The sequence below is a fragment of the Empidonax traillii genome, unplaced genomic scaffold (assembly GCF_003031625.1).
Source record: "Empidonax traillii isolate 1590-97213 ecotype Southwest subspecies unplaced genomic scaffold, ASM303162v1 scaffold434:size946695, whole genome shotgun sequence".
In the NCBI taxonomy this organism is placed as follows: domain Eukaryota; kingdom Metazoa; phylum Chordata; class Aves; order Passeriformes; family Tyrannidae; genus Empidonax; species Empidonax traillii.
In genome coordinates, this window is record NW_020955627.1 from 131,552 (window position 1) to 156,905 (window position 25,354).

Below are 25,354 nucleotides of genomic sequence, written 5' to 3' on the forward strand. Positions count from 1 at the left end.
AAAAAATCCCTTTTGAGTTAGTGCTTTCAGCTGTAATACTAAAGGTAATGACGGCAGGTAGCATCCCCATTCAGTATCTCTAGAATTAACTTGAAAAGGGACCTCAGTGTCATATTATGCCAGTCTGAAGCAGATGGCAAATTGTGGAAGGTGTGGGAGGCTGAGACAACACTTTCTGAACAGCAATCAGGACAAAGAAACAAGTCAAAGGAACCCACAGAAGTACAGAATCTTCAAAAAAAATACACAAGTTTACACTGGAAAAACTAAGAGAGAGCTTCATCTGAATTGCAGATGTGCAGTAAGAGAAATGTGTAAGATGGCTGACCTAGGATGACCTAGGACTGAATATGGCTGGGAAATTAGTCAAGAATTTGCCTAGACATGATGTCAAAAAGGCCAAACAATACTAAGTTGCATTAGTAGATCTGAAAATAAGGACGAGGCAGTGGCTCTATATATGAGCATGTTGTGACCACGTCTGAAAAGTGCTTTTAGCAACCTATTACCAAGATGGGAAGGACTGACCTTAAAAACAAAAGAAAATCGATTTGAGGAACTGATGTATCAGAAATTGCAAAGAGGTAATGTATGCATGAACTCTGTCATGCCTACACTTAATATAAGTAATTGCAGGCAATTAAGAAGGGGAAGATTTAGCCTGAATAGAAGGAAAATATGTTCATATATTCAAACCAGCAAGGAGGGGAAGGGCTTGTTTAGCACAATCGAGCAGGGGCTAAGAACAATAGGAAAATTTAATACAATGGACTACTTCCAACCAATGAGATCTATTAAAAGATGAAACCATCTCTCAAGGAAAATGGCTGGTTTCAGAGAAGGCTGGACTGCAGAAGCTTTCTGCAGAAGAAAAAACTAATAAGATTTTTCCCTTCCCCAGCATTCTAGAAGGGACCTCAAAGGGCCTCTCATGTCTGGCTCACAGGGAGCAGCAGCAGCCTGGAGAAAGACAGTTCCCCTAGATTTTTGCTGCCTTCACCTGGGCAGAATTTAGAGCAACAAGAGGGCAAAAAAAAAATCAAATAGGACCCTCACCTCTCAGATTGCGAATGAAGTCCTCCAGCATCATCTTCCTGTCGGGCTTGATGTTGGGGCTGTACATGTCTGTGTTGAGGAGGATGATTGCAAAGGCCAAGATGAAAATGGTGTCCGGGTTGTGAAACTGCTGGACCACATCTGGGTTACACATGCAGTACCTCTGGCTGCAGCAGGAGGGATGCACACACTTAACATGGAACATGGGAGACCTCTGCTCCAGGGTGGTAATGACTTTATCACAAGTGGAACAAATTGCTCCTTTCACTCCACCTCCCATACAAAGGAGAAGGAACTGACTGCTCTCTGAAGGCAAATTTCCCCACCAGTGGCTGAAGTAGGCCACTGAAACTTCAGCGTTCTTGGCAAAAAAGCAAGAGAGATTGGAGAAATGTCACTGTTTAGGGGTAGTACAGCAGGTGTCTACTCCAGCCTGCCTTGCTAAAGACAAAGCACTCCTCTGGAAGCACCAAAGGAGCAGCCCAGCACCCCTGCAAACCCCACTGCTGCTCTTCCTTTGAACACACCAGTGAACAGGGAATCCCTGGCTGGCAGACATGTCAGCACTGGCCTCACTCTGGACTTTTGTGCCTCTCATGCCACCGTACATCTGACACAGACATGGCTCATAGGCAACAGTGGCACAGAGGACTCCACACTTCAGAAGCCCCTCCATGGCCACCCTCCTTGGAAGGGAAATCCATGATCATTCTCTCCATGACTGTTTTTTTGCCTTGGGTGTGTTCTCTTCTTCCACCTGGTTGCAGCAGTGGGGCTGCAGGGCTCACTCTCTTACCTGAAAGCCTCAATTAGCCGCTCCACCTTCTGTGCCTCCCCCTGCACACGGATGTGGGCCTGGAATTTCCGCAGGGCTTCATCCAGCTCCATGCCTGAGAAGTCCATCTCGTCCACCACACAGCTGTGAGAGGAGGGCAGCTTTCATCAGAACGTCCTCCCCTGGATTACGCCAGGCAGGCTCACTCACTGCAGTGCCAAGCCTCAATCCCCCAGGCAAATACCATGGGAAATGTCCTGAGACATCACTGCAGCTGCCCAGGTCATGCTTTCAGTAGGCAGTAATTTCAGACAAGTAATTTCTGTGTTGTAGAGCTGGTGAGTAATTCTTGTGCCTAACTACATTTATATATATTTGTGTGTGTGTGTGTGTGTGTGTGTGTGTACACCATGGTATATACAAACCATACCACATACAGCATATGTATTTACACATGCATATACAGAGAAAGTATATATATATTTATATGTGTTGATATTTACCTGCATCTATATAGATATCTAGACATCTATATTTACATAGATATTTAGACACCTATATCAATAGGTATCTAAAGACAACCTATATCAATAATCAGTACAGAGATAGATCCATCTTTTTCCAACTTTCCTATCATCTGCTAATCCTTTACACATCGTTCATTCCTCTGTCCCTGTCAGCACATGCACTAGTTCACTACCTGCTTATCGACCCTTCTCTTATCTCAGTTCACTGGCCTGTTCTCACCCTCCATTCTGTCCAGTATCCATCCCCATTGCCAACCCGTACCTTCTTCACCACTCTTCACTTCCTCTCAACCACAACATTCATTAGGTCTTTTGAGACCAGAGCCAGCTCAGGGAAAATAGGAAAGGGAAGCTGTTGTACAATGTTACCAGCAATGACCTTCTCCTCTGGTATCACTTTTCATTTCAAAGTGATGCACTGCCCACTAGTAATTCATGGCCAAGTTGGATACCCCAAGAAGGGGATGCTACCTCTTGTATTTCCCAGTAAAGCACTGTCAGCTTATAAAGGCCCTGCTGTTAAGTTTCTAAAACCTGCTACTACAGTTGTAGTCTGTATTGCTGTCTGTATTAGTCAAATAATCTACTTGTTCTTATTGTTACTGCCTGATATTTCAGTCACTTGTAAAGATACCACCTTCCCCATGTAGCTTCAGCACATTCTGTTACCTTTTGTGCTCAGGTCATTACTGCAAGCATTAATCAAAAACTAGACTCAGAGAAGTCTGTTCATAACCTGCCTTAGGCCCAAATTCCCATTTTAGCAGAGCATGTAGGCACTAATCTGCATCAGCCAATTCTCCCCCCTCTTTATGATTCCTCTGCTAATTTGTCTCTCTTCCCATTCTCCACTAAATATTTCTCATCTCCAACGCTTTGCTGAAGTATAGAATTACCTTCTGCATGTCCCTTGTCTAGAAATCTAGTTATTTTAACAAAGACAGACATTGAATACTGTCCAGTGGTTTTTGTATGTAACATTTACTTTCCTATTCTTTCCCACAAATAAATTTTCAAAGCTGACATTCTGTCTGACAGACCAAGAAATTCACAGCTGCCAAAGTCCCATTTGCTTTAGGCCTTCCTTAAATACAAAGTTACTAATTTGCTAATGGCACCAACTTGACATAAGAAATGTATTAAAAATTCAAGAACTCCACATTTTATGCATCTTGGATACTAATTCTATCTACCCCTCCCCACTCTTTATTTCATTGTTTGTATTGTGTTTGGATTGCTTTCTCATGTTGTAAAGGATAAACTGACCCAAACTTTAAGGTTAGGAAGAAATTTTCCCTGAGACAGGTCGTCTGGAACTCTATGAGGAGTGCTACAGGGAAAATAAAGGAGGAAGGGATTAGCTCTCTTCTAGATCCTTCCATTTCCTAGGATTACTGGAAATTTTGCCAGACATATATTCCAATAAAGGGATGTACTGTCACCAGTTTCTTCTTCTTCCTTTCTGTGATAAACTGGAAATGTGTCTGTTGGTCTTTTCTACAGTGCTGCAGTTTGCTGTGGGCTTGTTGGGAAGTGGTTTGTGAACAAGGCCGTTGAGTGCCATGTGCAGCCTTACTAGAATAAAAATCTCTTGTACAATGCCTCAAATGGGTGAGGGACAGGGTTCAAATGCTCAAAGACGTCTCTCCATTGCCTTATTGATTCAAAGCTGAGATATCATCATTTAACTGGGGTGACACCCACAGAATAACTTACCAAAAGCTCTGACTGAACATAAAATGCTTTATATCTTCTAACGTTGGAGTTGTTACAGCCTCAGCTACAAAATGTGGGCTCTTTCCCTGCACTAACTCCATATAATTGAAATTTAGGAACAATTGATGAGAAGTAAGGGAAGAGAATCAAAGGGACTGCTCTCATAGAAAATCTTCCATGAAACATTTTTTTCGCTCTCCAAGAGGTGGACTGCAGAAATACTCACAAATGGTTTCTGACAACAGAAAAACCTTCTTCCACTGCCTCTTTCCTTTGTTATTTTTATTTTTCTCATACTTATACTCACTCCCTTGGGTTAACATCAAGGCATTCTGCTTCTTGAAATTTATCTTTGATTGTAAAAAGAGTTTTTCTCTGGTTAGTCGTTATTGTGTTCACAGCTGCAACCACCTCTGCACTTGGAATTTTTTAATTATTTTTTAATCCTTTCCAAAGTGTGATGTTTCTCAGCACTGACCCCAATGATTTTGCTGCTATTGTCTGCTTCCAGACATGTGAAAGCAGATTCCTTGCACACACCAGGGAGACCTGCTGAGGTCACCCAATCCACCAGCATTAAATCTTTTGCTCCCTCCTTCCCTTTTTGATCAGTCTTTTCCTTTCCATACAGGCTGCTCTAACATGTCCTCCCCTTTGTGTACAAATCTCAAGTAATAAAGTCAATGTCCGTGGTACAGAAAGCATCAAACTTTTGTTAGGACAAGTAGGACAAGACAGCTGTTCATAGCTCTTTTCAGACTCAAACAGGCAATGTTACACTGTTATAAGTCAGACTCAGCTTCTCCTTTGAGAGTTTCTCTCACAGATGCAGGTTTACTTTGTAAATTTTAAGATGAACTCCTGGGAGTCTTTTCCATTTGTCTCTAAGCCCAAAGAAGGGTGTCCTGCTTTCTGAGAAAAGTTAACCAGGCAGAAAGGACATGTTAGGAAGAATGTTTGACTCAAGTAAAGTCAGCCTACGTTTGCATTTTATTTATCTGACAACGCCTGTGCCAAAGGCCTGAGGAATAGCTCCTAGAGGAGCCTTCAGGTAGGCTGCTACTTTCTGCTGCTAGACAACCAGAAAGAATGGTGGACCATAGCTGTCTGATACTTTTTTGTGAGCAGTCCATTCAAAGAAAAGCTTTGTGCTATGGGGCTGCCATGTTCCTGCTCCTCTTCTACATGGCTACAAGTTTTGCTGCCTTGCCTGACCTCGGATTCTTGTGGTGATTTCTGTTAACCTTCCCGAATGCACTGTGGTGCCTCTGTCAGAGCTCCCCTGAAATGTAATGCAACTTTTCTTCATGAAGCCAGAGCAAGGAGGTCTTTTCTTTCCAGGGCAGAGACCCTGGAAGCTGACACAGGATATGAGAGTCAGTGGCTCTCTGCATCCAAGGAATAAACCAAGAACTTATGTGCACATGCCAAAACCAGTGCTGGGTTCATTTTTTTCCACAAGCAGCAGAATACCTGTGAGATGGCTATTCCAAGACCACCAGGAGGCCTGAAGGATAATGAAGCAGAGGCACAGTAATCACCTTACAACACCTCCTCCTGTTTCAACTCCTTCATGCCCACAAACTTGCAACAAGCTACACAAATTGAGCTCACAGTGTATCCAGAAACGCATTTAGCCCATTTTAGTATTTTGCAGGGATATGACTTTGGATGTTTGGATCATATTGCTGAAGTGTGAAGGAAGAGTGCTGACACCCTGCCTTACAAAGTAGTGGGGTTTGAAGGCTCTTGTGTCACCTGTATACATGGGGAGCTTGATCTGCCCTGGGACTTCCAACAGGTAAGCACCTCACAACTGCAGAGTATTCCACACCAGCTGCCAGCACCAAAGAGTGGGCTTCTAGATGGGTTATTTTGCCCAGCTATTATCTCTGTGGTAGCCATGCTGCCTCCTAGGCTACAGGGTATTCCCCCCAAAGGGGGTGGACATAATGGCTTCAGAGCTGTGAGGACTTAGCACAGGGCTAAGCATGGCAAAAAAAGCCTGTGGCAAAAGGGTTCAGTGAAGGCAGGAAGCAGCTGTATCATGTGGGGCTGGGATCTGCTCACCCAAGTGTAATGACCTATTTTCCAGCTTTTCCGCTCAGGTGACAATGCATCAGGAGCTGGGATGAAAGTAAAAGTGTCTGTAACGAACCTACAGCCTACACTCAGGGAGGGAGTAATGGGGGAGGCAGCCAGGTGGAAAGTTTAAAATCACAAGGCACAAAGATATTAATAAAAAAAATCCCTTTTCTCATTCTACCTAATTCTACGGGCTTTCTGCAGGTGATCCAGGATTTGGGTGAATTGTAGAGGAAGAGCTCAGCTTCCTGTGAGGAGGTTGCTCTGCACGTGTTAACTGAACAAAACCTTAGCAGCACTCACTGATTCCTTGCACCAGTGGGCACAGGCATGTGTCCCAATCCTACCCTCCGTGCCTCCTTGTGCAAGGATAGTCTCTACAATGAAGACCATGACCTACACCAGTCTTCTCTTTCTGGGGGATGCCACATGACACATATTGCCTGCTGTTTTTCTGGGGCTGATTCATACCCACTTGCCCTCCCGTGGTTCTTGTTAGCTCACGTGGCCACTTGGGCATTCACTCCTTCCTAAGCAAGGCGTTGCCTAATGTACCATGCCTTGCCCCAAAGCTGCCTCACAGGTACAGAGCTGTTCCCACTCCAGACATGTTGATCATGCAGGGAATGGTTCTGCCCATCCTATACCTTCCCCTCCAAGGGACATTGGGAACATTCCCTTGGGGAACAAAACACTGGTTTCCTGTGGACCTAGGCAGGTTCAAGTTGCACCTTCAGCCTTTACAAGCCTGACATGGGAAAGCAGTTCTTGCTTACGTTTGACCTATGCTACAGCTCTGCTTGCAGCAGGAGGCAAGAACTGCCTAACACATTCTTCCCTCTGTCCTGTTTCCATCACATCATTATCTATTGCTCCACAGCATAAACTGCAACACTGTGCTGCTCAAACCCTCTGGTGACGCAAGCTCCTTATTGATCTTCTGCAATGTCCTCAGTGAGAAGGGGAAAGAAGGCTAGTTTGGGTTAACCTGACAAGTTCATTATGCCAGTCCAAGAGAAATCTAACACTTATTTGGGAGACAGTCTCTTTGCTGGCCTCCCAGCTCTGCACTTACAGTCCTAAGAGCAGCTTTTCTCTCCCTGACTTTCTGTGAGAGAAAGAGAAGACAATACAGGCTTGACAGACAGGAAAGCTGCTCAACCACAGGGAGAGCGTGTCCAACAGCATCTCACAGACTAACACAACTCAGCACAACATCTCTTCTGCTTGCGCCCCTGCCCATTTCTCCTCTGACAGCAAACGCACCAGGACAGCCACTTCTGCACCCCTGGGTCCCACGACCTGAGCACAAATCATCCATTATCAGCGGCACAGCCGACTCCATTCATGGCATCATATTATCTTGTTCATGAATGAAAAAGAATGGATAAATGGAAGCAATTCCTAAGTCAGAAACAGGAGGAGGGGAAGAATGAACTAAAGTGAAGGGAAGTATGAATGAAGGACAACAAAAGCAACAGATAAATAGAGAATGAATTATGGATGCAAGAATGATGATGAGTCTCAAATATAGGTTTTAATGCCTTGGGCCTGACTTTTTTTAAGTAACAGAGTAATTTTTCTGCTCTGCTTGCAAAATTGGTTTGATTAAAACTGCTCAGTACCACATAGGTGTTTTAATGACCCAGGCTACCTCTTTCCAGCTGTGTTCCCTGGACTACTAGACATTGAAACCCTGGGGACAGGTCCCCAGTGACTCTTCCCAGCTGGCTGCAGGACGGGTTGTGGAAGCACATTCCCAGGAGAAGAGCCTGGATCCTACTGTGGGATGCTGATAGCAGTGGGTGGTTTTTCTATGGGATGCTTAAAATAGGTTACAGATGGGATTTATGCCCTGTAACACAAAATGCCTAAAAGCTAGATATCCAGCCTAAATCAGCACATAGAGAAAAACAACATTCTTGAGGGATACATGGCTCTTTGATGAAAGCAATTCATAAATTGCTAGAAAACACTAAATTTGGCAGTGGCCAACAACAGGTGAGATAAATCCTTGTTTTAAAGACTGAAGCCTTTTCTACAAGAGAAAAATTACACAGCACATCTTCCTAAAGAGACAGACTTAAGCAGGCTAGTGTTATCAAAATGTATGTGTCCTGACAGTCAGAAACTATTGAAAATCCCCTGTCCTCTCCCTTGATCCCCTGGTTGGCATGTATAATCACCTGTGAGTTATCCAGACACCTTGTCTGAGTTCCAAGAAAATCAGTCAAAGGTGGAAAGATAAAAGTAGGAAGATGGAAGGGAGACTATAATTTCAGGGCATTTAAGTGTTGGGCATGAAGGTGTGGGAAGGCAAAATAGTTCTCCAAGTCTCATAAAATGCTTACCATCGCCTAAATCCTGTTCATGTACATAAAAGGCTTTGCAGCCAGCATGGCTCTTCTCTGGAGCTTTGCACTTACTAGGTGGGAAGTAAAGTGGGATTGTCTTCAAGTGCCAAATGCCACTCTGCATTCCTGAGCTCTGTTGTGACAGCAGGAACAGACAGAGGTTGGCTTGTCTGTCAACCAGCACAGCTTCAATATCTGTGGAAGCCAAGAGAACTTTGCAGAGTGCAGACTTATGGCTGGCCTTTACAGCTGAGTCTGGAGTTTGTAACCTGGGCAGCTTTGCCCTGCCTCCAAATGCACAGGGGAGGCTGACACTTCTGCAGATGTTTTAAAAGCTGTCCTATTATTTATTCATGCAGTTGGGTTAATTTAACCTGGTTGCAGTAAAAACGTTGCTTACAATACACAATTGCAACATAAGTTTTCACATCAAGCGAAAGCTAAACTAACACAGCAAGTGGCATCAATAATTGAAATTGCTTTGGGGAGGTAGAGGAGGCTCCAGGGTCAGGTTTGGGATGTGAAAGGGCACAGATATCCCTGACTGCATGCAAACTTGTTCATGAAGATGCTCAAGCTGTCCAAGAACTACTGTGTGCTCACGGCCGTCCTGCCTGGATATTTGACCTTGCCAGAACTAACAGTGCCTGTTCTTCTTCTGTCAATTTGGGACACAACAATGGCTGTGCTATTGGGCAAATTGTGCAAAAGCTATTGTTGCTTCAACGTGGTCTCCAGGGAATACCATACTGGCTTTCTAAGTGTGGGTAGATGTGGGGACTGCAAGACAGTCTTTGAAGAGGGTATTCTCCCAATCTGTGTCAGTGTTCCTGAGCTAGTTTGATGGAATTGGATGGAGAATGAGAACCAGGCTAGGTCTTAGACAGTTCTAAGATGCCAAAAGGTCTTTGATCTGCCTCTTGTTCCCATAGAAACAGCTCAGAAGTTGTGACCAGCCCTTGAGATATAGTGCACTGTAAATGCCAGCACAGTACACTACACTGCCAGCTCTCTTCTTCCTGCAGTATGGGCAGGTAAAATATACAGGATAATAATCCCAAGCCAGAATTTTTCCTGTCAATGCTTTCTCCATTGTTTCCATGCATGTCACACTCTTGGGTGTGCAACCATTGCCCAGCCAGCCCTCACAAGCAGCTGATGAAAATTTGCTCGCAAAAACCACCAAACATTGCTACCTCCAGCTCAGAACTGACACAAGAAGAGAATGAAAGTACCTTCAAACAGCACAGCTACAACCAGCTGAATGTGCGTGTTCTTTCTTTCCTGTTTTACAAATTTTGTGTATATTTTGAGTCTACTTTTATCTTTGCCTTTAAGGGAGACGAATCAGCCATTAATTGTGAAGAGGGGCTGGCAGCACAGACTGTTAGTGCAAGCATATCATCTGTTGCCTGGGGAGATCAGACACGGGTTTGAACCCTGAATTCAGATCAGTTGCTTGATACATATCCAGGCACACACAGTCCATGTCCAAGATACATCCACAGCCTCAACAGCTCAGTCCCCATCTTTGAGCCTCGCTTTCTACAACTGTAAATAAGAAGGCAAGGTCGCTCTTTCGAAAACATTTGGAGTGGTACAATGAGAGGTGCAGTGGAAACTCAGGTTAATGAGCAAGATGGAGTAGGGTCCCTGGCTTCAGTGGCCCCCCTGCTCCATGCAGAAACAAGACAGGCAACCAGGACACAGCAGCTGCCTGGCCTTGGGGCTGGGAGGCAGGTACCAAGCTTTGCAGTAGGGACTGTTCTCAGGAGCTGCAGACACAGAGTTTGTAGTCACATGTGGAGGCAGAAGAACATGGTCATTTGCAGGGATGATGCCAGATTTAGGACTACAAGTAAGCAAGAGCATATTGTTATTGCAATATTTCCCTGTCTCTGCAGAGGCTATGTTTGGACTTCAGCAGATTATCTGTCAGGGGAAACAGTCCACACATTACTTGCTGGAGAAAAAGAGGCAATTATTTTTAATTGTGGCTCTCATCATGAAGAGACTGGAGAGAACATGTGTCTTGTTGCTGGCCAAATCAATACCCATACAGTATATTAAAAAAGAGATGAACTAAATGTCAGGTACCTGCAGCAAAAAGAAACAGCAATTGCAGTGGGAATGAAGTTTGAAATTTGGACCTAGATTTGGCTCTCAAACTTTGTCATCCTCCAGTCTTTTTCTGGAGTAGAAGTGCATTGGATTTGGGGCTTCTGTATGGTTTGGTTCAAGAGAAACCACTGCACAACTCAAGGGAAAGAGAGAACATTTTGGATAAGGGGAGAATATAATAAAGGACCCAGTGCAAAGGACTTCCCACCTAAGAACTCTGTTTCTGCATAATAAAAGAAAGACCAAGCTGAGTGCTGGTCATCCCTTGAAATGTGTCTCTGAATGAGCTAGACCTGAAAGGAGAGAAGTGGCTGAGAGACACAGGGCTTGTGTGACCAGGAGAGAATTGAAGGTAACAATCCAGCAAAGACAGTGACTGAACAGAAGCAGGGGGGAAATCTGAGATCTTGTTCTGAAAAACGACAGTTCAGCTCATTGGAGATTTTGGAGTGGGGATGTTCCTCAGTGCTGTGGGACTGCAGTAGCAATGACAAACCCTTAGTAGCATGCTTCCTCATGCAGGTCTCCTTAACCCACTTCTCATTATCCCTGTAATGCCGTTGGACAAACGGAAAAGGACACCCATCTCCAACCTGGACAGAAAGACAACCAGATGTGTAGTCAGCATTCACTTCTCCCTGCTGGTCAAGGAGCAGACATTTTTCCTCCTCTGCCTCTCTTAGTGCTTCCCAGAAAGCATCAGAGGTACTTTATCTGGATGGGGTGAGACACCAGCCACGGAGTTTCCCAGACCCAAAACCTCCCAGCATCACTTGCCCTAAGCCCTGACAGTGCTGAGTGCTAGATGATCACAGGCCTTCTGAGGAGAGACTGAAATGAAAGGGCTGATGATATTAAACACAACACTGGAAAATGTGTTGAGGGGTGGCGGATAGGGAGTGGGAATGGTGGCGTTCCTGCAGAGTGAAGATGGAGTGGCATGGAGAACAACGGAGTGCTTGCTGATGCAGCCAGGAGCACAGTGGGCTGGCAACTCCTCTAAAGTGTGGGAAGGAGAAGAATAGGTTTCTACACTTACTCCAGGACATCTCTGTTGAAATGCTTTTTGCTGTTTCCCAGGAATTCCCCAATCATCTGGCGGCTGAGGCCCTTCCGCTGGAGCAGAAAGTGAGCCACCCCAATGGGGGTGTCCGGGATGAAGCCTCGGGAAATCAGGAACTGGATCCCCTTGTCTGGGTTTCTGAAAGGGAAGGACAGAGACATGGTGAGTTTGCATGATCTCTTTGAGGTATTATTGCCTCTGGCTCCCCTCATGGCTTGCAGCAATGTAGCTCTTGGTATGTGCCTGGGCTCCTATGAGTTTACACCTGTGGCAGGAATGGGACTGGCTGGGATGAGGAAAAGTGACTTGTGGTGTCCCACCCCGTTGCTGCCGAGGACGAAGTGATGGCATAGGACCTGCTGTGTCACTTACAGCACCTGCAGTCACCTGGTAGTCAAAAGTGCCATCCCACTGTCACAAAGGATCCTGCTGCATTATACCATGCCTCATCAGTGACTCTCTTCTGCCATCCATCTGCTCCAGAGTCAAAGGCTCCTGTATCATCCCCATCCCACTGTGTCCCACACAGATAGTTCAGGAAATGTCAGTACATTCAGTTGTTCCAAATGTAACCCACAGAGAGCTGTGCCCAAAGATCAGAGGTGAGAGCTGGGCAAATCACCTTTTGCTTGAGGGGAGCTGGGGCTGCACCTTCTGTAAGGCAGACAAAGGCAAAGATAAAAATATGTCTGTGAAGAAACTTAGGAGACACTGTTGCCATGGTCTATGGGCAAATGAGGATCAAGGCTGAAAGGGAGATAATGAAAAGTGGGCACTTTTTCTGTTAAAAAAATAATTCTCTTTTTCATACATTTTCAGTGCTCAGTGTTGAGTGACACTTTCTACCTTCCTCATCTGAGCTTCTTGCTGGCTGCCTGAACAGAAATCCCATACTCATATTTGCTTGTCTCTTCCTCCACTTTCCCCACCCTTTACTGTTCTTCCCTTCTCTATTGATTCACCCTCAAGCAGAAATCTCTGGGTGTGAGAGAAGGCACTGGGAGAAAGCTTTGTCATAGACAGGAGGGAGCTTTGTGCACATCCCAAACAGAGGGTTTTTCTCCCTCTGTAACTGTGAGTGCTTCTCTGAAAACAGGTCTAGTGCTGAGTGGGCCCAATTGCCTGGCTATGGGAGTGATTTTCTGCTTGATAGTGCTAGATACAGAAATATAGAATGGTTTGGTTAGCAGGGACCTTTAAAGGCTGTCCAGTCTAATCCTCCTGCAGTCAGTAGGGACATTTACAACTAGATCAGGTTGCTCAGAGCTCCCTCCAACCTGATCTTGAATGTCTCCAAGGGTAGGGCATCTACCACCTCTCAGAGCAACCTATTTCAGTGTTTTGTCACCCTCATTGTAAAAAACTTTTTCCTTACACCTAATCTAAACTGACCCTACTTCAGCTTAAAACCATTACCCTTTGTTCTACTACCATAGGCCCTGCTAAAACATCTGTCCCCATCTTCCTTATAAGCCCTCTTCAAGTACTGAAAGGACACAATAAAGTCTTGTCCTGGAGAACAAAAGTCTTCTTTCTTTTGTCCAGGCTGAACAACCCCCACTCTCTCAGCCTTTCCTCATAGGAGAGGTGTTCCAGCCCTTTGATCATCATTGTGCCCTCCTCTGTACTCACTCCAACAGGTTCATGTTCTTCTGGGGACCCCAGAGCTGGATGCAGCACTCCAAGTGGGGTCTTACAAGAGTGGAGTAAAGGGACAATCTCCTGCCTGGACCTGCTGCCCACACTGTATTTGATGCAGCCCAGGACACAACTGGCTTTCTGGGCTGCAAGTGCACATTGCCAGGTCATGTCCACCATCTCATCCACCAGCACCCCCATGTCCCTCTCAGCAGGGCTGCTCGGAATCCGTTCATCCCCCAGCCTGTATCAATAACCAGCGGTTGCCCTTTCCTCTCGGGGGGGAGTGCATGTCTCAACAAGCACACGTTTGGTGTATGACCTGTACATGCAGCCTATATGTTCATCAGAGCCTATTTTGGCTTTCTGCTCATGCCTCCTGTAAGCACACATGCTTCTATGCACCCTGGGAGTGGCTGTGAGCCTACGTGGTGCCTGTCCCACAGGATAGACAAGAACAAATTGTACATGTGTATTGTGCAGGAGGTTTTCTTCTCATATTTCAGTCTGCCCCACTGAAGGGTCTCTGTCAAGGTGCACTCTCGGCTGAGGTGAACGAGTGCAATGCCAAGAAGATCGTCACATTCCTTGGGTCCTCTCAGCTGGTGAGTGGGGAGAGGTAAGAGTGTGACTTCATGAAAAAGATGCCCTACTTCCATCATTAACCCAAATTCAGGGTTCTTTGTCAAGACTCAAGGAGTGGACTTGCTCAGGCGGTTTCCCGGGGTGGAGAAAGGATAGGATGAGATTTTGGAGCACGTGAATGCATGATACGCAGAGGCACAGACTGTGACACTATCAGCTGGTGAAGTATGTGGGTGAGCAACATATGTCTAGCTATAAAGGGATCAGCATTCAGCAGAATGGCCTGCTCCTTACAGGGGCCTCATGGGCAGACAAAAAGTAGATGAGCTTGAAATAGTTCTACTTACTCTGTAATGTCAAAAGAAAATATCCTGGTGTGATGGTTCAGACTTGGCTCCCTGCCAAATGCCCAACCCCCCCAGTAGCAGCCCCTCTCTTCCCCCCTTTCTACTTCCCCTAGGGCAAAGGAAAAAAAACTATGCAAATTGAAGAACCCAAAAACTAAGCCAGTTATATAAAAAATATATTTTATGTGTATTACAGTTAAGATGCTATGTACACAGCAAACGGGAATCCAAACACCCTCCGAAGGGATAGGGAAAGGGGAAAAAAAGGGACAAAAGGAAACAAAAAGGGACACCGAATAGATATGTGCAATCAAACCCGAGAACTAGTAAAATAACTAGTAAAACAAATCTCACCACGTCCCTTAGAAAGCAGGCTTGGCAGACACGGTCAGCACTCTCCAAGCTTCCACGTGGCAGGCCAGTGGATGCTGCAGGCCTCAGCCTTAGATAAGTGGGACCAATGCAGGGACCCACTGTTCCTGAACTCTGGCGGAAGAGAAGAAGAAGGAAGGCCTTTCCTCCCTTCTTATTTACACCTCGATTTAAGTAAAAATCGTATGAAATACTGGGAACACTGTCCCTTCCTTGGTTACAAACTGGTAACCAGGGAAGGCCTAGATTAAAACCATCACACCTGGGTAGTGTGGCATCCCTGGGGAGAGTGGCTGTGAGAACAATCAACCCATTAAATGTGGGAACAGGAGAGCTGCAAGATCTGATACTGAAAAATCCAGGTCTTCTTCACGGAATAGCAACAATACACCTTCTTCATTATCACACAGACCTCCTGGTTCACCTTTGAAGAGCAGGTAAAGTTCCCTGCTCAGTGCAGAGGTGATATGGTCAGGACACAAGTCAAGCTAAGCAACAGAGATTTATAAAATGCACATCCACCTGCACACTTTCGTATTTGGTAAAGGACAATACAGTGATCACAACACGTGGACGAACTCAGCTACTCCAGTGGGACTCTACAGCCACTGGACTGACTTTGGATTTACTCCATAGGAGCTGGGAGCTGAATATGGCCACAAAAAAGGAACCTCCTGTACTGGCATGGATGTGCAGATTTCAGTAGAGATGGCACACACAATGTAGAGGATGCAGGATAAAACAGTCCAGCTGTGACAGCCCTCCTGCACTGCCTAGACTATAACTCAGATGCACACACTACTCTTTCACTAACAGTAGCCTTTCGGCATGTCTTCCTGGGATTCAATTTGTTCCTCACAAAATCCTGATAGCAGTACAGCATCTCTGCCACTGAACACCTGCAAATGTATCCCATGTACTGCAGCATGCAGCTTTTACCCAGATGTGTGTAGCAAACAACTCCACTTCCATCTCTCCTAAGCCTGGTCTCTGCTATTCTTTTTAGTGTTGCAGGGGTGTTAAGCACAGCCAGCAATTGCTGCGGGATTCCTCACATCCTGCTGGCTTTCCCTTTGCCCACGCAGTCAGCTGCCCCACACACTGAGCTATTACAACAGTGCTGCAGAATGAAGCACTCTCTGTTCCAGGGATTTCACCCCCTCGCTGTGCAGTGGGGACGGGGAAAGCGCCACCGCAGCACAGCATCGCTGCGTTCCCAGCGGCTGCTCCGAGCCAGAGTGCTGCTTTCCAAAAATGCAGCACAAGGCCAGATAGACTATGCTGCTGGCAACTGCAGGCTTCCAGCTGCTGGTCCAGGATGTGCACACACATAACCTCAGCTCTGTGCCCCATGGGTCAGTGCCCACATCACAAACTCCACAAGGATAAACTGGCTCCTTCCTAGAAACTGACAGGGAAATCAACAACCAAATACCTGCAGAGAGCGTAAAAGCCTTCCCGGTCCCTTGTGTGGAGGTAAACTACGGTGTCCCAAGGGGAGTCACGTGTCCACTTAGATACCAATCAGAGAATTAAAAAAACCTGCACTTCGCCAAGCTAACAGGTCAGATTCCTCTCTACTGTCCTCCGGTCTGATCTCAGAACTAGTAATATGTCATCTTCAGTTCTGTAAGAGTCCCAAATCTGTCTGATCTAACATTACTTCAGTTCCGGATGGGCTCTGAACCCAGCCCTAAAAACCTCTCTTTTTGGTTCCTGCCTCATGGACTCCACAGCCTTCATATTACATGTGCATAAATGCTGTGCACTGCCTCTTTGTCTGTGCAAAACTTCTGCCTAGGACTGCATAATCCTCAGTCCCCACTCTGACCAAAAGGTCCATGCTGATGTATGGCAAAACATTCTTCTAGTATGGCTATGTTATTTCCTCACCATTAGGAGACTCAGGTGGAAACCAAGACAGCATAAAATAAGAGTGTGATGATGAAACAAAACCCAGGACTTGTCATGGCTTGCTTAGATGAGAAAAGTCTCATCTAAAATCAACAAGCAAATCTAAAGGTCCTAATAGGAATTCAGGTGCTTTCTGCCAATCCACAATAGGCTATCTGTGACCCCATGAGTTAACCTCTTCTTTTGGTAACCTCTGGGCTGTTCTGCTTTTGCTTTCACACATGCAGCCTTCTCACAGGATATTGAACTCAAATGTGTAAGAGACTGAGATGACTAAACCTGGTCTGTCAGGTGAAAATCTATCCAGATATCTGAAGGTAAATGACAGCCAGAGATATAATTTTATCATTATGACTCACAATGGGCTAGCTAAACTCAGCTCTACCTCTCTCTCCTTACTTGTAATTGCCCCATGTTAAGGAACCAGGGTTGGGTTTACCGTGCCAGCTATCTTTGCTCCTTTACACAGAGTGGAGCAGGAGCCTAGATCCCAGGCTCAGCTGGTGGATGCCAAATGGATGACAACTGGCACTGAAGGTACAGTGAATTCTGAGAGCATGGGCAGTAGTCATGGAGCAGTGGGCTTGTTCCTCTGTTAGAAGATCAGGACAGTACTTGTGAGAGTATAGGGAGAAATTTTCTGGGCAGCTAAGCTGTGTTCTTCATTGCATACCCAGATGGCCATGCCCTTGAAAGAACTTCCTCAGAGATGGATCTACACCAAGAGTCTGCTATCATCTGCTTGTGTGAGGCCTGAAATAGGCTGGGAAACACAACAGAGGAAGAGACACTTACATATTGAAGAGGTTCAGTCCGATGCGGTAGAGGCGCTTCCTCATGGTGTCTGTGGAAAGTGTGGGGGACTTGCAGCTCGCAGGGTTCTCGCAGTGGTACCTGGGGAGGCTGAGGATCATGGCCTGCAGTGCTTCTTTCGAGGACACCTCAGAGGCTGACTTGGCTGAAGTGGAGGTGCTGCTGCTGCTCAGCTGCTCTGAGTTGTCTGCATTTTCAGACTCGGAGCCTTTGCTTTGCCCCGCCTCATTGCTAGCATCAAACTGGAGCTTCTGCACTGCCATCTGATCAGGCTCAGCACTGCTGTCTCCCGTGCCATTAGTACTGACATCTACCTCGGTGAAAGTATGGGTGTTCTGGAGAGCTCCAGGATCAGATAAGCTCTCTGGGGCAGCTGGTGGTTCACTGGCTTCTCCCTCCCCTTCTCCTGGGCTTTCTTCAGCCTTGATCGCTTGAGAGAGCCCAGGCTGAGTCTGGTCATTGCTGCTGAGGCAGTTTGCCATGGACACCGAGGTAGACGACGAGACAGAGATGTTCTTGTTGTCAATCTGGACTGTGACATCTCGAAAAGCCATCATGAGAGTGCTGCTGCTTTTGGGTAGAGTATCTGGCATGAGACCTTCCTCCTTCTCCTTTTCCTGCAGCTCAGCTTCTAAGTCTTGGTTTGGCTGCATTGAGCTAGCACTGAAGGTCTCCCTTATCTGGTATGAGCCCCCATCTTGCAGTGAGCACATGGTCTTCAGGCTCCAGTTGCTGAGGGCATCATCAATAGATTTGGCCAGGGACTGAACTTGCTCCGTGAAGGAGTCCTCCAGCTCAGTCAGGGCCCCGCTGATGGTGGCTGGCAAGGACGGGGACCTCACCAATGGGATGCCCACAAAGTTGTACCCCTCCACCAGGGCCTTCTCTGCGGAGAAGCTCTCTGAGTTCTGGACGCGGACCTTCCTCAGGGAGATGCGGCGCGGCATGCGGCTCTCCAGCAGCGAGTTGCGGATCTTCTCAAAGTTCTTGCTGAGCTGGTACTGTCGGAAGGCGGTTTGGATGGTGCAAGCTGCCCTGCGAGACACCAGGTGACCGCCGTATTTGTGCTCTAGCATTTCGATCTGAAAGACATGGAAATGAGAGGGTATTTTTTGCTAACTGACTTCTGGTGGCTTTTTGTTACCCCTGTTCCTGTACTGATTAAGGTTAATGACTGTCAAAGGAACTTCTAACACTGAATTAGCTGAATTGCTTTCAGGGCAATGCCGTGCCTGTGATTTCAACATAGCTTCCCCTTCAGGCATGGATGGCTAAAACACCAGCACTAGGAACTTCCTCACAGCTTTAACCTGATTGTGTCTCTCTCCAGAGTGCCAGTCATACAAGCTGGAGCCTGCAGGTGCCCTACCCTCTCAGACCCACTTCTGATGGCCTTTAGGGCAAGCTCATCTCTGCAAATACAATATTCCAGCAATGTGTGTTCCTGCTTTCCTGCTCAGCAGTTCTCTGGTAATGTCAAGCATTATCTCTTGTCTCAGAATGCTATTAATGCTTCTGCCCTCCTTATTCACCTTAGGAAATACTCCCAGGGAAAGGACAAATCATTCAGAAAAGGGGAAGAAAATTTAATTTTTAAATGCAGAAAATGCTGGCTTGATCATAGCAGCTAGTGAGAAATAACAGCTTCCATATAAGTTAGTGGAAGCTGGGCTTGTTCTGAGATTGTGTCTTTTAAAAAGCAGTCTGAATCCCAAAGTGCCTTTTCTTCTCATATTTTTCAGGTATCAGCCAGCAGTGAAAAGAGAAGTACCCAAAAAAAGAAAGACTCTCAGTTTTGAAAGGCAAAAAAAATCTGAATATTTAATGTTGAAACAAGATAGTAAGAACTATTAGAAGGAGGGTTTACCTGAGGTGGTAACAACAAACACATATGTAAATACATAAATACATGCACACAGCTAAAGTGCCATCTCAGCTGGCTTCAGCAAAGCAGGTATTTATGGCCATTTCTCTGCTGTAGTCTAGAACATATACTTTCTGGTAATCCCCTCACTCTTCCTCTGCAGCTGGGCTTTCACTAACGTGCTACAGTAGAATGTTAGATGATGTGGTTCCAGTGAGCGACTGACAGAGGACAGTGTGAAGATGATCATGGAAGATGGGACTGAAGAAAAAAGAAGGATGAACTCGAACTACACTCACTGAGGTTTTGGCTGAACTATGAGCTAAACTCTACATTGCCAGCACTTCACAAGGCAAAGTGCAGGTGCAAGCCGTAATGTTTATATGCATGTGTGCACATGTGGAAAAGCCAAAAAAAGGTGAAGTGCTGGTTAAGTCAGGCCTGAATTAACAGAGGATTCAGTGCATCATTCATATGGGGAGTATGAGCTCATCAGCAGAACTGAAGGATGAGTTTACTGACTGCATCCTCATCCTCAGCCAGATACCACTTTGCCCCTTACCATATCTTTTGTTGGCTCAGTACTCACAGGATGAAGGACTGAGCTCACATAAGATCTGAGTTTAAGTGCAAATTGATTTTGTAGTCAAAGGGAGACTGCAGCCTGAGCCTTAGCTCACAGAGTCATGTCATATCGTCCACTTTCTTCTTTTTTTGTAACATCGCATAATTTACAGGGAGTGATCTGGGTACAAGTGAAGGCCTGGTCTGACAGATGTGAGAAGGGTAAATCACGTCTGGAACCCTTCCAATACTAACTCCTCTGGAAGTAGGGGAAGATAATATGACCTCAGGAGATGTCAGGAAGGGAGGAACATGACCCCAGCCACAGCAAAAGTTTAGGAATCCTGCTGCACTGGATGTGAGGCTGCCATTTATGGAATGGAGCAGTGAGGGAAGCACTTCTTTTCATATTTCCCACTTTGAAAATGAAGTAGGGACCCTTTGCCTTGTGTTCAAACATAAGGTAGGTTTCTGTTTTCTGTTTGCCTTGCCCTCGAGCTTTTTGGATAATCAAGGACTCGCCTTATCCTCCAGTGTTTGATATGGCAGGAAAGAGGAATATAGGGACAAAAAGAGATTCTGGGTAGGAAGCAGAAGTGTTTTGCCGGGGTTCTTTGTCTCGCTTTTCAAAATGACTGTCTTAAGGCCCACCACAAAACCAGCACTCCTGCCACATATCTTTAAAGTTGGTCTGCCTGGAAAGAGACTGAGCCATCCCTTGGCCCTTCCCTTCAGGAGGAAGGCTCATGCAGACAAATGCAAATTCAACCAGTAACCTGCAAAGGCCCAACCCAGACAGTTATTACTGACAACTGACTGTGAGCATTTAATATAAATGATCTTTTTAATGAAAATGTAGAGCTAATTGTGTTGGGAGGGAAAGAGGAACAAATGGGAGGGGCATGCACAGCTATCTGAGGGACAGAATAATAGTAAAATGCAAAATAATGCAGAAGCAAGAGCCTTACAGTTATCTGAGGTTTCCAAGGAGGTGACAGCCATGCTGAAAACATGAAATTCATATGCTGTGATCTTATTAGAGGCCAAGATGTCATTGCTGATCTGAAGTAAAAGGCCAGTTTATCACATGCAAGGACAGTTCCCCAAAAGGCAGACTTTAATAACTACTGAGAAGACATCCTTCTAAAAGTCTAAAGGAACAGTGCAAGTTATCAGTACCTTGATAAAAAACATCACAAGCTTTTTGCAGTCCATAATCTCAGTCCTCCAAAAGGGCTTAGGCATTAAGAAGCAGAACAAGATCTAAAATGAGAGGACTCCCAAACTAGTCTCTTTTCCAGTTCATTCCAGGGGTGTAAGGATGGATTCTGCACGTGGTCCACTAACATCTGGCTTGTTAAAAGCAAGGGGAATCCTACAATATGTTGCAGCTGTAATAACAGGGACAGGCACTGTACCAAAGGATGCCTGAGAAGACTGGCAAAGCCAGATGCAGCACCCCCACAGAGAAGTGTGCTGCCCACCCTTGCTTTATAGGAGTGGGTCTCTCTTTCTCTCTATCCTTCATGTAGTCCAGCCATTTACTGTTTACTGATGCCTGGGATGTATACATTTGCTATCAGGTCGGGCTAACTGACAGTCCAAAGGAATTAAGGATTTCACACAGCTGTGGCCTGTGTTCCTCCTCTCAAGAGGAGGGAAGGACATCCATTAGCACCACAGCAATCACAGGTAATGGAGATGTATGTCTGGCTGGCCGGAGGAACCTTCTCTTCCCATTTGAGAGGTGAGAAAGGCCAGACATGATTGGCCTTCTCTCACTCCTAATAAACCCTATGAATCACAAGTAATTGCCTACTTAAAGCTACTCTTCTCTGGGGAATGATCCGACAGCTGGCACCAGAGGAAGGGAAAAGCAGGAGAGGGATTGGAGGGGATTTCAAAGAATAATTAGCTTAATACATTTCTGGGCCTCGAAATGAACACTCATTCTGAGCAATTCAGGCCTTATGGCTGAATTAGAAGTGGCTGGGAAATATCCATTGCTATGAGGGATTGCACCTGAAGGGAGCTTTAACAAGGTCAGCCTAAGGCAAGATGAAGTGCCAGGCCTGGATATGGCCAAACATTTGAGGTGCACACACCATGGCTTTGTTGCCCATAGGCATAAATTCATAAATCTACCAGGAGAAAATGGGCCTGATCTTATTCTCAGTTAGCACTGGTTTTCCACCAGGGTTGCCACTTAGCATGGTGATGTGCCACCATGTTAGCAAGAAGAGAATCAGGCTCAGGGACAGAATTTGAGTCAACTCCAGGTAATGCATGCATTGCCAAAAATATATATATATATAAAAAAGACATACAGAGCATACGTGTTCTCTATCACACTTTCTTAATGTTTCTCCCTCCCTCCAGTCTTTCACAGTGGAAGAATGTTGTTATAAGGGCCATGTGCTAAAGAGATATTTTCCTTTATGCCTGGGACATCTGCCACCCTTCAGCACAACCCAAGAGTGTGTATGACAGAAGGTATGCTCCTCTCTCCCGACACCCTCCATTTTCCCAGCATTCAATAGAGTCTAAGCATAAGGGAACTTTAGCACTTGAGTCTCCATTCCAACCTCCCAGCACGGTGTACTTCTGCTCAGTGCACTGTCAGCAATCTCTGTTTCATGGGATAGAAAGCAAGGAGAGCTGTGAAGCCACTCTCAAACACTGCATTATGATGCTGAGGGGCAACGACTGGTCCAAGCCTTGCAGAGGAGGTTGTACTCTACCCTCCTACCTTCCTAACACTCAGCCCTCTCCCAAAAAGTAAATATGACTTCAATTGCACTTTGAAACTAAAAATGTCTCCTTTCACCTGTTTTTCTTATCGTAAGTTCTGTTAATGTATTACAGTTTGAGCTATGACTAGGGTTCTACTGGGACAGTGCTATGTGGGTCCTATCACTCTTATTCCCATTTAACAGAACTACCGGACAAATAAATTGATTGGAATACCTATAAAAACACATACTAGAGTGCAAGAATTGAAGAATTAATACTCTTCACTGCCTGAACATCTTCCAGAGCTGGAGGTCATTCACTGAGGACAACCATCAGGCTGGAGAGGCATACACACTGTAAGACCCTTCTGCTGTGAGAAAAGTGGTTTCACCTTCGAGATAGGCTAGGTCTATGCAAGGTCAGTCCTGCAAGGCACCAGACATTAATGAACAATCAGCTAACATGTCTCTCTGTCTCACATGCATCCAGGGCAGGTTTGGCCTCTGCTGCAAGAACAATGATATGGCAACATGACCTTAAAGCTAAAATAACACAGGACAGACACACCCCAGGACAAACCAGAGCAGCTCCAGGACATCGAGGAGGCTAAGCCCATATATAGCAATCAAGATCTGGCCCACCCCAAGGATATGTCACATTAGTTTGTTAAACCAGTTAATTAGTCTCTCTTGTTTCTTTTCCCGGTGTGAAGCAAGAATTCTTTCTGAGTTGAGTATGCAGTATATTGAGAAAGACAGAGCTAAAGAGTCAAGGTCTCTCTTTTGCCCAGAAATTTATTGAGCCACTGATCTGACATGTATGTTTAGGGACAGCAGCAATGCCTTAAGGGAAGTGGCAAAGAGATGTCCTAGAAGTAGCAGTTCTGTGGAAACCTCATTAGCTGAGACCCTTCAGCTGCAGTGGCACAGCTCCCGCTGAATTCTCCCACTGAACGTAATTTGGACACTGTCATTAGTATTTGCTTGTCATCCTCACTTCACAGACTGCAGGGTCTGCATGTCCAACAGCCTCTGGTTGAGCTACTATACCAGGGAAAAGACAGAAACTATTATTTAGGTTCTGTTTTGCACAACAGCTCTTCTGGACTGTAATCTGCAACGACATGGAGTGGGGGGGCATGTTCCAGCTCATTACCTTTGAGGGAGTAGCCCAGCTGGTATTAGCCCCTGTCCCACTGTCCCCTGTTGGGAGTCCATCAGGAGATGTATCTAGAGACAGGCACACTTGTGCTCTGGAGCTAAGCTGTAGCCTAAGGCACAGAAGGCAAGGCTTGCAACTTCTGGAACTGAATCATTTCCTCTCAGTCTGGTTAACCTACCTGTCTTTTCAACATCCACTGCTGCACTGAAGGCAGTCATGGCAGCAATACACAGACATCTTGGTGGATGCTGTGCAGGACACTCATTGAATGAACGCCTTATGCTAATGCAGAAGTGCACTGGGGACCTACCCTGCATGATCCAAGATGGCAAGACGGTTCTTGGGGACCTGTCCCATGAGGGAAATCATTTGGGACAACCAGTTGCTGGAGCCCTACAGGCACTGAATGCTTGTGAGCAAGGCAATATCTCTGGATGTTGCAGCTCTCGGCTGCCTGCAAACCGTCTCTAAGTCTACACTCACAACTGGGTTTCTAGGTCCACTTTGGACCACAGAACCCAGGCAAATGAGGAGCAGAGACCAGCAGATTTGGGTGAAAGGGTGACGCAGTCAGAGGTGGGGAAGCTACTTCCTCCATCCGCCCCACGTAGGTAAAAGGCCAGTTCAGGCAGGGCAAAAGCTCAAGGCGAACAAAAGGCTGAAGGATTTGCTGAAAGACATCCCACCACAGTGTGAATGCAGTCCCACCCACCCCATCCCCTTCTCCCACAGCCTGAGGAGGAAGCCTTGGTACCTGTTTATTCTTTAGGTCAAGGGAGAGCTCATAATCGGAGGCAGCCGCGTGGGAACACGAGGCCGCCCCTTTGCTGCGCTGCACTCTCACTGGGGAGCCCGTGTGGTGAAGGCTGGCCTTCTGCACCAGAGGGGAACACCCCGCTGCCTGCTCTTCGTGGAGCTCCGCATGCTGGGCTTTTAGCGTCAGGGTGTCGGACCTGCCTTCCTGGCCACTCTGTCTGCCGGCCTCCTTCGGATCCTCCGTTTCACACCCGGCTTTCTTGCTTGTGGAACCGCTGGGATCATCACTGTGAACAAAACGCAACGTTTCGCTTTTTTTATTTGTTTTTATTATATTTGATTTATGATCACGTTTATTATTCTTCACTGTACTCATTTCCTGAGCTGCATTTTAAATGCTTGGGGAGCCTGGGCTGTGAGAGGTCTCCCTCAGTTATGGATCAGGATTGCGGCTTGATGCAGCCAAAACTCTGATCCCTCCCTCCCTAAGAGCAGGTACCCCTGTATGAACCAGTCCTGTGACTCCTGGAGTTGCCTTGGCTGCCTCTGCCCCAGGTGCTGCAGTTGGAGGAGGTGGGGAGCCAAGGAGAGTGTCATGGCCTAGGGACACCTCTCCTGCCCTCTGGAGCAGCTAGCAGCTGGCAATCACCCCTGTGCCCTTGCTGCCTACTGATCAGCATCTCTCTGCACATCTCGAGTCCCATCTGGCACTGAGCCAGGATCCCAAGGATCCTGTTTTCCCTTGGAGTTTCTAAGGGCATGTGGGAGATGGGCAGGGGAATGTTGCAGAGTTTCCAGAGGAACTCTTAGAGGGCTGAGAGTATAAAGAGGCAACAGAGCCATCCACCCCTGAGATCCTGACTCTCTAAAGTATGTTTGCAATCCAGGCATAGCAACCTGCAGAGTTTCC

General features: G+C 46.2%; 1 protein-coding gene across 7 annotated transcripts in view; it reads right to left on the minus strand.

Moving 5' to 3' along the window:
* Positions 1-25,354, minus strand: part of IQSEC3 (IQ motif and Sec7 domain 3) — a 107,945-nt gene that overhangs the window by 15,641 nt on the left and 66,950 nt on the right. For all 7 annotated transcript variants that reach the window (XM_027894607.1, XM_027894612.1, XM_027894611.1 and 4 more), the window contains exons 3-7: positions 24,443-24,731; positions 17,349-18,448; positions 11,674-11,835; positions 1,853-1,975; positions 1,057-1,223 (exon numbers count right to left, since the gene is read on the minus strand). In XM_027894607.1, the coding sequence (XP_027750408.1) occupies positions 1,057-1,223; positions 1,853-1,975; positions 11,674-11,835; positions 17,349-18,448; positions 24,443-24,731 (1,841 nt within the window). The remainder of the gene's footprint in view (positions 1-1,056; positions 1,224-1,852; positions 1,976-11,673; positions 11,836-17,348; positions 18,449-24,442; positions 24,732-25,354) is intronic.